Source organism: Salmo salar, chromosome 01 (genome assembly GCF_965601325.2).
Source record: "Salmo salar chromosome 01, fSalSal1, whole genome shotgun sequence".
NCBI lineage: Eukaryota > Metazoa > Chordata > Actinopteri > Salmoniformes > Salmonidae > Salmo > Salmo salar.
Window position 1 is genome coordinate 147,911,949 of NC_138291.1, and position 11,712 is coordinate 147,923,660.

Sequence of the window (11,712 nt, forward strand, 5' to 3'; positions counted from 1 at the left end):
CAGTGATGTACTGGGCTGTACGCACTACCCTCTGTAGTGCCTTGCGGTCGGAGGCCGACCAGTCGCCATACCAGGCAGTGTTGCAACCAGTCAGGATGCTCTCGATGGTGCAGCTGTAGAACCTTTTGAGGATCTGAGGGGGAATAGGTTTTGTCGTGCCCTCTTCACAACTGTCTTGGTGTGCTTGGACCATGTTAGTTTGTTGGTGATGTGGACACCAAGGAACTTGAAGCTCTCAACCTGCTCCACTACAGCCCCATCGATGAGCATGGGGGCGGGCTCTGTCCTCCTTTTCCTGTAGTCCACAATCAACTCCTTTGTCTTGATCACGTTGAGGGAGAGGTTGTTGTCCTGACTATTGTGGTCTGCTTAAAACATGTTGGTATTACAGACTCGAACAGGGAGAGGTTGAAAATGTCAGTGAAGACACTTGCCAGTTGGTCCGCGCATGCTTGCAGTACACATCCTGGTAATCCGTCTGGCCCTGCGGCCTTGTGAATGTTGACCTGTTTAAAGGTCTTACTCACATCGGCTGCGGAGAGCGTGATCACACAGTTGTCCTGAACAGCTGGTGCTCTCATGCATGTTTCAGTATTATTTGCCTCGAATCGAGCATAGAAGTAGGTTAGCTCGTCTGGTAGGCTCGTGTCACTGGGCAGCTCTCGGCTTTGCTTCCCTTTGTAGTCTGTAATGGTTTGCAAGCCCTGCCACATCCGACGAGCATCGGAGCCGGTGAAGTACAATTTGATCTTAGTCCTGTATTGACACTTTACCTGTTTGATGGTTCGTCGGAGGGCATAGCGGGATTTCTTATAAGCTTCCGGGTTAGAGTCCCGCTCCTTGAATGCGGCAGTTCTAGCCTTTAGCTCAGTGCGGATGTTGCCTGTAATACATGGCTTCTGGTTGGGGTATTTACGTAGGGTTGCTGTGGGGACTACGTCATCAATGCACTTATTGATGAAGCCAATGACTGATGTGGTGTACTCCTCAATGCCATAGGAAGAATCCCGGAACATTTTCCAGTCTGTGCTAGCAAAACAGTCCTGTAGCTTAGCATCTGCTTCATCTGACCACTTTTTTACACACTGATTAATAGATCCATTATTGTATTACTTGTGAGGCACAGCTGAGTGAGCATACATTTAAATAATTAGCTTTTTATTTATATTTTACTGGGCTGATGGTGCCTGCATCCGATGGTCAGTCTCAGCAGAGGGAGAGAGAAGCAGAGTGATGGTCTGCCTCTCAACATCCCTCCGCTCTCCCTTTCCTCCACTGACACTGACCAAAAAGGGACACCGTCTTCCAGCTGATGGCAAAACCACATTATTTCTGCCTCATGCACAAATTCATGCTGTTACTCCTATGAACAGAGAAAGTTAAATATTATTGATATTAAAAAAGACCCAAGCCGCTAATAATATCAACAACGCAAGCCTATAGATACACTTTCCTACTCAATAATTACTGCTGCACAGCTTGTTGTAGTGCTGAGTGGAAATATGAAGAACACACATTTTATGGCTTATAAAAGTGTTGAATACAAAGTGTTGACAGTGCTGAGTAAGAACTTAAACGTGAACTCACTCATAAAATCAGCAGCTCTTTGCTGTATTCATTGACAGTTTCTCTCTAGTCATGGTTTTAAACGTTTTAAGTCTCACAGTATCAGCTTTGCTGTAGTTTTCTTTTATGCTTGCTATGTTTCCGCGGACACGGTAATCTGAGCCATCCAATTGGACTCTCCGGGCCTGCTGGGTAGACAGAGTTTGTACCTTCAGACATTTGAAATGGTTAAAAATGGCAACAATTCACCTACCTGGCACGCAGGGCAGCTGAATCGGGTGCACCTATCGCCAACAGCATGAGACATTTTACAGAAATGTTTGGCGATCGACTAGGGATGCCTTGGAGATTGACTACTGCTCTAGAAAGTTGAGTAAAGTTCAATCTCGCGCTTCTCTGTGGGTTGATATTTATTCTGCATGGCAGTCCCCGGGGAGCTGCGCAGTAGTCTAGGCTACTGCGAACATTGTTCATGACGTTATGTAACCGCATCAGTATGTTACGAATCAATGTAAAATAATGACGCAACGCTCATCTTATCACTATTCTTCCCCTTCTTACTTCTCGCTCCCTCTTTCTCTTCTCCTCCTCTCTGTCAGGCACCAGTCCCCATGCTGCCACCCTGGTGTCTGTCACTCCAGGGGCGAAGCAGGCCAATGTCTCCTGGGAACCAGGATTTGATGGGGGATACACCCAGAAATTCACAGTCTGGTGAGTCATCTACTCTTCTACTCTATGTTCTGTCTCCCTCTCCATGGCCTTGTGCTGTGTAACCATATTAGCAACATATTAATATATTGCATTGAACGTCAGTGGAGGACAGCGCATCATCAGCGGCAGCAGAGGTAAACAATCACAAACGGAGAAACAGACTAAATGTATTGACACAGACGGGGACAGAACACAGAAACCCACCTGTAATTACTGATGCCAGATGGAGCAGTTTGAAAGACAAACCGCTTGACAAACCAGTGTCCTTCACCATGCTTTTTCAAGCTGTTTCTTTTACTAACATTGCCCCATCTCTTGAAAATAATGCTATTGTATAGAATCTCTACGTTATCATATAGATATATTACATTGTGCATAGAATATGCGCACACACTCTCTCGCTATCAATTCAATTTTCAGTTCAAGGTGCTTTATTGGCATGGGAAACATATGTTAACATTGCCAAAGCAAGTGAAGTAGATAATATACAAAAGTGAAATAAACAATAAAAATGAACAGTAAACATTCCACTCACAGAAGTTCCAACAGAATAAAGACATTTCAAATGTCATTATGTATATATAGTGTTGTAATGATGTGCAAATAGTTAAAGTACAAAAGGGAAAATAAATAAACATATATGGGTTGTATTTACAGTGGTGTTTGTTCTTCACTGGTTGCCCTTTTCTTGTGACAACAGGTCACATATCTTGCTGCTGTGATGGCACACTGTGGTATTTCACCCAGTGGATATGGGAGTTTATCAAAATCTGGTTTGTTTTCTTTCTATCTCTGTCTCTCTCTCCTTTCTCTCCATTCACTCTCCTTCTCTCTCTGCAGGTTGAAGCAGATGTCTGTTGGTGACAGTGGGGAGAAACAGGAGTGGCTCTCTGTGCCCGTGCCCTCCTCCTCTGGCTCCAGTCTGCAGGTGACGGGGCTGGTCCCTGCCACAGAGTACCAGTTCAGTGTCCTGCCACACAACAAAGTTGGCACTGGGCCTTTCAGCGAAATCGCCACCATCCGAACTCTGAGTCAGTACCCGTCGTGTTGAAGTGTCTTCTGTTTACAGTGTCTTTTTAGAGCCTGAATGACATTGTCTACTCTAAGGCCCAGTGGCTTGAAGATTATTCTCCAAATTATAGTTCCTAAGTGGTCTATTTTTTTAGAAGTGTGTTCTGTCTTACGCCTTCAGATCCACTCCCAAGGAGAGCGAAACTAGAGCCACCCACATCGCTGTCAGCCAATCAGAGCTTGGCAGGTATAGTCCTGCAGTGGTCCCCCTTGTCTCAGTTCCTGCCCATCACTGGATTCGTCCTCCAATCGCGCACTGAGCAAGGGGAGTGGTTCAATCTGGACGAGGACATCGGTGCCAATAGGAGTGTGATGATCGTTCCAGGTCTGCGCAAGGTAGCCACCAGTCCCTGTTCGTCACTCCCTCAGAGACCAGTCAGCAGACATCAGTCTTTAAGACTTATCTCAGTTAGACACCACAGTGGTATTTAAATTAGGAAGCCTCTCTCAGGCTTATCATATGACAGCGATCATCTTTCTTCCTTCTTTCAATCTATGTCCTTTCTCCCCTCTCTGTCTGCCTCCTCTGTCCCTCTCTCCTTCTCTTCCCTACATCTGAATTCAGATGAGCCTGATTAGCATTGCAGGCGCGATCCTATGTTGACAAAGTCTGGTTTCATCCCCCATCCCTCCGTCGTTCTCTGTGTGTGTAGGACTGTGTGTACGAGCTGCGGCTGCTGTCCCGGCGAGGGGAGTTGCTGAGCGAGCCCAGTCCATCAGTCAACGTCTCCACCATGGGTTAGTGTTTCAGGCTGGGGAGCCAGGCAGAACCAGACTCTGTAACATTACCACAGGCACCACAGGCCCATTACAGAATTAGAACAGCCCTCTGGAGAATACTGGTCTTTTAAGAGTCTGAATTATGAAATATTGCAGCTAATAACTTATTTAGAATTTGACCATATCTGGCTTTTTTAACAGGATATTGATATTTCACCATGGGACTTATTGAAGACGGATATATCAGAGATAGTGTCATGCTTTTATCACGCTGTGTGTTGGACAAGCTGCACTACTGTATTTTCTGTAAAGAATGCATTGTTAACATTTGGTTGTGGTAGAGTTCTGTGTTATGGATTCTGATGTTGTGGTCATGTCACAGGGATGGATATGTACCCTGCCACTTCCCGCTTCCTGGAGTTTGTTCCCGAGCCACTATTGGCTGGAGTGATGGGTGGCGTGGGCTTCCTGTGTTTGGCCCTCATCCTGGTCCTAGGGACAGTGTGTATCTTCAGTCACAAGAGAGACCAGCGACGCAGGAAGATGAAAGATGGTGAAACATTATCACTTACTGATCACGTGCACTATGAACACCATTATACAGCATGTAGATGGCTTCCAATACACTTTCCTAAATCATAGTTCAGTGCATAGACACATCACCATGCTTGTCAACCCCATTCCCCTTTCATTGTAAAATAAGTTAATTTAGTTTACATTGCTAGCTAATTAGGGTCATTCCTCATTAATGTGGCTGATTAATGTGAGTGTAATTAACTTTGAGGCACGGCCCATTGCTGTGCCTCCGGACATTTTTGTCTGCTTTGATTGGGCTCATATTATTGGGCTTGATTTTGTTTTTTCATTTATTTCCTTTCCATGGTGACTGTGTCATTGTGAATCATCATCCCCCCTTCAGATCTCCCTCCTGCCATCTATAAAAGCCCCCCCTCAACGTAAGTACCCTTCCTCCATAATATCATTAATTGTTCTCCCTCTCATTTTGTTTTACTTACTGTAGGCTGATTTTTTTTCTGACTTTTAGGAGATTTTAGTTTACCATACCCAGGATCGCCTTTGTCTTAATGTCTTTTTTTTTTCAAGACTGATATCTTCAAGACAGCTTAAGAAGTCTTCATAACTCGCTATAGACACATTTTAATTTTTTTGAAGACATGTCTTAAGATGACTCAAGATGTCTTCACAAAACATCTCAAGACATGGTGATGGCTCAGTAAAATGGCCCTCTCTCTCTCTCTCTCTCTCTCTCTTCCTTCCTTTAAACCCCTTCTCTCTCTCTCTCTCGTAGCAGGTCGCTTGCTAGCAGTCCAGACAGTGTGCTGAAGCAGAAGCTCCTCCCTCCCCACTGCCACCCCCACTATCCCAGCTCCCACTCCTCCTGCTCCTCCTCCCAGTCGGACCACTCCTCCTTCGGCAGACACAGCCACAGTGAATACAAGGACCAGCGCCAGCAGCTGCTCTCCTGCCCCCCACCTCCTCCTCACTATGCTGCCCACCACCATCACCACCTCCCCAGGATAGGCTCTTCCCCGAATTCCCCTCTAGAGTTTATCTCTAGAGGTCCAGACGGTCGCTTCATTGTGCAGCCCTACGACCAGGCCTCCGTCCCCTCCTCCCACACCATGAGATCCCTGAGGAAAGACTTCCCACAATCCACTGGGGTCCAGAGGTCAGTGTCCCTTCGCTCTGAGAAGAGCGTGGGGAGGGAGCCGCCTTTCGTCCTCTCAGTGGACCTACCCCCCTGTGGTGGAACTGACCCCAACCCCACGACCAGGGTCCGGGCCATGGCCAAACACCTCTCCCTCCACGGACGCTTCTACCTGGATGAGGAGCAGGGCAGTTATGCTGGACATCCAGACAAGTGCAGTCTCTACTCAGACAGTAACTCAGATATGTCCCCCCAGCCAAGCCTGGAGGAGAGCAATCCAGGATACCCATCCCTAAAGCGGGCCGTCCAGCCAGCCACCGCCAGCACCCTGGTCCTGCAGATGGAGCATGAGAAGGAGACTGGCAACCTGAGCAGGTGTCTGAAGCTGGCCCGGGAGAGAGAGGAGCTGGAGAGAGAGCTACGGAAGTACACACTTGATAGTAACGCTACTTTAGACGGGAAGAGAGAGGGACCAGGCAGCGACGAGGAGAGGTGGAGAGAGTCTGAAAAGTGCGATCCAATATGGAAACCTCAGGACAACACTTCACCACACAGTCACCCCCATCATCTCAGTCACCCCCATCATCTCAGTCACCCCCAGGTCAACAGGGGGTGCTCAAGCATGGCCAAAGGCCCTTCACCCCCATCCTATATTCACTGGGAGGCCAGCCCTCTCACATCAACCACCAGCCTTGTCCCAGCACATCAGACCCCCTCTGAGAGGACAGCGGCCCTCCACTGTGACCCTCTACTCACCCAGTGTCCCTCTCTGTCACCTGTCACACAACACCCCTTCAGGTCAGAGAGAGCAGAGTGTCACTCTAAGAGGAGGGTGAGCCACCAGCCACCAGACAGGCAGGAAGGGATGGACACTGCAAGGGTCAAGACACACACAGGGCTTTGTGATGAAACTCACATGTCAACAGAGTTGAAGAGAGGTGACTTGGAGTCACATGAATGGAACAGCAAGAGCAATCAATTTAATGTCAGCATTTCACACAAGTCTAGGCCAGATGTCTCTGTCAACAAAGTGCCTGGTTCATGGAGAGTGGAGTTAGCAAGGTCACAGCCATGTGAAGAGTCATCTCTACACACAGCGGTTGATCTCTCAGAATGTGTAGAAATGAGTGTGGATGAACCAGAGGATGAAGACTCAGTGGATCCTCCTACAAATCCCATAAGACACCAGAGACATGCCCATCAGGTAAACAATGAGTCCCCATTGGCTGAGAAAGACCACAGAGGACCACAGACCATGAAAGACCACAGAGCCCATCCATTGGCCCACAGGAAGAGCCCAGTGCCTAGGGAGGAGCGGGAGAAGTGGCACAGGAGGTCATCTCGGAGCAGAAGCCCAGCTACCATTCAGCCTCCTAAGCCGGCGCTCAGGAAGGCTATCAGTCTAGGAGGCTTTCAGAACAGGAACGGCGGCAACCACCAGCGCTGCCAGAGTCTAGACTCCAGGAGACAATCCCTGGCTAACTTCCTGACGCCTGACGCCTGGGTCGACTCTCTCAGCCAGGAGAACTGCTCCTCTCCCTTCTCCTTCCGCCCAGACTCTGTCTTCTTTGAACCCGAAAACACCTTAGCTCCTGAGACCCCCACCCACACGGAGGCCACCCTTGCTTCTCTGCCTCCCCCTCCCCCGCCACCTCCCCCCCAGGACCCCCGACCTCCCAGCAGGGCCCCACAGCAGCTCTGTGAAGCATATGGGGGTGATATGCACATCCAAAGCATAAGAAAACCGGTGCTGGAGAGACAGACGCAGCTCCCCCCAACCCCTCCTTCAGTGCCTTCCAGCCCCAGTCATCCCCCCCACGACCCCAGGAAGAAGGCTTCCATCTTCCCAGACGCCTACAGGTGGCCCATCACCTACCAGGAGGCCCTGAGGTCGGTGCAGCGCATGGAGGCCAGGAAGAATGCATCTCTCCCCAGGGACCACAGGGAGCACCCCAGACCCCCAGACTGTAGAGGCAGAACCACAGCTCCCTCCCTGCTCAGGGGTTACAGCTGGCCTGCACCTCACCACACCCCTCAACCACCCCAGGAGGAGGAGAAGAAGCAGGAGGAGGTAGTAGTGGAGGAGGAAAAGGAGGAGAGGTATGGGGGACATGAGGTGGAGATTGGGAGGTATCATCGGGGAGTGCCAGACTCGGGGGGGAGCTACAGTAGCTATGCCAGCCAGAGCAGTGGCAGGGGGAGTCTGGAGCCTCCAAACGGGCGCCTATCCATCTGCCTGTCCCCAACCCTCACCAGCTCTCCTGAGGCCACCGAGGAGATGCAGGAAAACACAGTGGAGTCACACCTACAGGACATGGAGGCATTGAAAGGGTGAGTCTGTCCCTTGAGCTAGTATGTACTTCAGTCTCCCTTTATTTAGTATCTCTAATGCTCTCTTTCTACATTGTCCCTTTGACATTGAGCAACATGCAACATAATGAATAGCTGATGAGAGAACTTTAGCCATTACAAACTTTCCGCTTGTGCGTGTGTTTCTTCAGGAGAAAGGCCTCAGTGGATGAGAATTATGAGTGGGATTCAGCTGATGTGTCCATTCAGCTGGGAGATCAAGACCTTGAAGGCAGAGGTATGAGAGCTATAATGTTCTTTTAAGAATGGCATGCCGCTGTCTGAGCGAAATATGTTCAGAACTGAGTTTAATAACACTAGCTCTGTTGCTTAAGAACAGGCATGTCAAAATCATTTTGCCCTCGGGGCCACATTCTGTCTTCACCGAGGCTTCATGGCAAATTGGGTATATTGCCTTGTCAAGATCTGCAAAAAAATATGATTTCTATCCAATCTTTTGGGACTTTTTGATGGTTCCGGACTGTCTACACTCTTAAGAGAAAAAAAGGTGCTATCTAGATCCAAAAGGGTTCTTCTGCTGTCCCCATAGTAGAATCCTTTGAATAACCCTTTTTGGTTCCAGGTAGATCCCTTTCGGGTTCCATGTAGAACCCTTTCCACAGACGGTTCTACATGGAAACCAAGAGAGTTCTATCTGGAACCAAAAAGGGTTATCCTATGGGGACAGCCGAAGAAGCCCTTTGGAACCCTTTTTTCTAAGTGTAGCTTTCGTTTTGGGGATTGTTAGCAGGCTGAACACGGTAAAGACACTTACGTATTTTTTAAAACAATGTTCTTCAGAAATTGTTCAATTTGATTGATTGACACCCCTGCTTTGGATTATGTAAGGATATTTCTAATCCCTATCCAATCTTCTCCTGCTTTAGGCCTGTTCTCCTCAGTTAGTCTACTGAAGTCTACTCCCAGCATGCACCATTCCAGGGAGGGCCTCAAAGAGTTGGTCCACTTCCAGGGTCATCGCCATGTGACCAGCCGCCACTCAGAACCCGAACCAGAGACTGTGATGTTCTGACAGCCCCATCCATCGCTAAGGTCAGCTCAGAGCTCTCATCTCTGTTATTGTGTGTCTGCACAGGAGCATTGATCTGTGTGATTGGCTGTGTTTACCCATGTCTCTCCCACCGTATGTATTTAGCTTTACTCTGTGGCTCTTATTGTGTTGGTGTTCATCTCTTTGTGTGCATCTGTCAGTCTTCTTCTCCTGTTGCTTTCTACTAATATCTCAGTGAATGTTTGTTTTATTTATACAGACTTCAAACAAGGAGGTGAAAATAGTGTGCCTTCATCGGCAATTCAGCATGGATGTACAGTTGTCAAAACTCTCATCCATGGGATAACCCTGACTGACTGGACTGGTGGATGCTCAGGGCTGAGTAAAGTATTGGCTGGTGTTGTTCAGAGCTGTACCCACCAAAGAGGACTCTTACCACTTATTCATACAACTTAGTGGTTACATTGATTTCTCTCTGCTACTTCTATGGGATACTTGTACTATGAAACTTGTTACCAAGTAAGTGAAAAGGCAGGTACGATCTTTGGTCTTCCTTGCCCGTCATCATGGCACTGTGTACAAAAATACATAATTCATACTCTTGGACTCATGGAAGAACAGTTGGAGGCTCTTTTTATTGCTTTGAGAAAAGCAATCCACCACTGGGCTGGCACTTTGTTCCACTGCTACAACACTTTCAACTTATGACAGAACTATGACGTATGATTGATTTTTCTGTGAGATGGAGAGAGAGCGTTTGAGAGGGCAGTGTGACAGGTCCTTAAAATTAAGGAGGACTGATGGAGAATGTGCCGAAGAAGTAGGCTGCATCATGCCTTTTTTCACATTGTTTTGTTCCTGGTCTAGTGTGACCGCTTCTGCAGTACAACTATGAGCTCTGAGTAGACGATCAATAATATTACCCAGGAGGTTAACTCACTCGGGTTAATCAGATGTAGCTCTATGAAGAAGGATTGCTTTCTTTTCTACCCATATTCTCAATATGTAGCTAATCGAATCTCTCATTACTCTCTATTTTTAACCTCATTGATGTTGTGCAATGTTTGATCTGTCTAATGATTTTTTTTGTACCCAGAGTGCAGTAGTTTTTTTGTGTGTGACTGAGGAGGGTGAACGTTTGGCTGGTAATGATCACCTGTTGCTGGGATAAGTGAAGGACGTTTTTTCACCAAACATGTGTAAAATGAGTGTTATCAGTGCGCATTATCCGGTGAGATTTTTTTGCTGTGTCTAATTTGGAGATGGAAACCTAAATGGTATTTTTTCAATAAGTCAATCTCTGAGTCATCCTAGTCAGGGAGGGAGATGGGAATTTACAGCTTGTCTGAAGAGTTAATTATGCCCTAGAATGCCTTCCAGCACAACGTCTGGTGATAGAGGAGAGAAAGGAGGGGCGCCGTGGGTGTGAATGCCTTTTGAGCTGTACTCACTCTGTTATCAGCTTACAACACCAGATCACCCCACTTACCCTCCATTTTAATTCCATCAAACATTTGTATACAGAAATGACTCCCAGAGAAATGTCAGTTTGTCCACTTTGGGTTTTATATATGTGGTATGGCTCTCAATAGCAATACACTGCCAATATACATGTAATATTTTCTCAACAGTTTGTTCCGAATCCTCAGACTGAATGCAAATGCCGTTAGATGAATGACTAGCCTAATCATTACTGCTACTGTGCTTTTGTAAACATGCATTGTGATTGTATAAGGATAAAGGTGAACTATTTTCAAGGTTTTTGTGCACGTTGTACTTAAATATATCCTTTTTTATACAGAAAATTATTCATTGTTTTGTATAGTAAGACTAGTGTATTTCTTTGTATGATCTGTGCTTTGTTTGCTGATGATGCGCCGTACAAGATATCCTTATATAAACACATTTTCCATAGAACTGAAAATAAATACTTGTTCTATGCATGTTTTATTCAGTAAGTCAAAGCCATTAGCTGTCTCTTTTTATAATCCAAATGAGCATTTACTACTCGAACACATCGGCATGAACAACGAACCTGAAGTTGATGTGTTTACCTGAAATAATGAATTAGTAGCAACATCTTCGAACCCGTCTATCCCTCTTCTATTTCCTTGATATCACTTCTCACTTTTTCATGCAGTTGTGTTTTTTATCCCGCAGAAGCATTCCCTTGGTCTCATTAACAGTCAGGAAGAGGACATCATTATGAAGCCATTAACAGTGTCATGATGCAGCAGATAACACTTCAATGGGAGAATCTCATTTGCATACTCCTCTTGTCCTCTCCTTGTCTCCTCAAAACCCATTGGAGGAGAAGAGGGGAGGGATTTTGAGAAGGAGTTTCGAGAAGAAGGCGAGGAGAGAGGAAGCGAGGAGTATGCAATTGAGATTCGGCCTATTTGTCTGAAGGACCTTCGGTACCTTTTCCACTAGAGCGTGTTGTTACTCAGCATATTGAACACCTTGTTTATGCACCGACTCATAGAACAATAATGAACAAACAAAGGTATCAATGTTTGAAGTTTATCAGTAGGTGTGACATTTGATGCCGGATGTTTTATAGAATTATTTTAAAGAGCCATGCTTTAGACATGAAATTGGACAGGAAAAAAAG

The 11,712-nt window shown here is 46.7% G+C and overlaps 1 protein-coding gene across 3 annotated transcripts in view; it reads left to right on the forward strand.

Annotated features, from left to right (window-relative positions):
• Positions 1-11,056, forward strand: part of igsf9a (immunoglobulin superfamily, member 9a) — a 30,998-nt gene extending 19,942 nt beyond the window's left edge. For 2 of the 3 annotated variants that reach the window (XM_014132168.3, XM_014132158.3), the window contains exons 13-22: positions 2,166-2,277; positions 3,118-3,308; positions 3,470-3,684; positions 4,002-4,086; positions 4,451-4,621; positions 4,988-5,024; positions 5,378-8,068; positions 8,239-8,324; positions 8,974-9,139; positions 9,358-11,056. In XM_014132168.3, coding sequence (XP_013987643.3) covers positions 2,166-2,277; positions 3,118-3,308; positions 3,470-3,684; positions 4,002-4,086; positions 4,451-4,621; positions 4,988-5,024; positions 5,378-8,068; positions 8,239-8,324; positions 8,974-9,119 — 3,734 coding nt within the window. In that variant the 3' untranslated portion in view covers positions 9,120-9,139; positions 9,358-11,056. The remainder of the gene's footprint in view (positions 1-2,165; positions 2,278-3,117; positions 3,309-3,469; positions 3,685-4,001; positions 4,087-4,450; positions 4,622-4,987; positions 5,025-5,377; positions 8,069-8,238; positions 8,325-8,973; positions 9,140-9,357) is intronic. The other variant, XM_014132181.3, reaches the window with a different exon arrangement.
• The last annotated feature ends 656 nt before the right edge of the window (positions 11,057-11,712 follow it).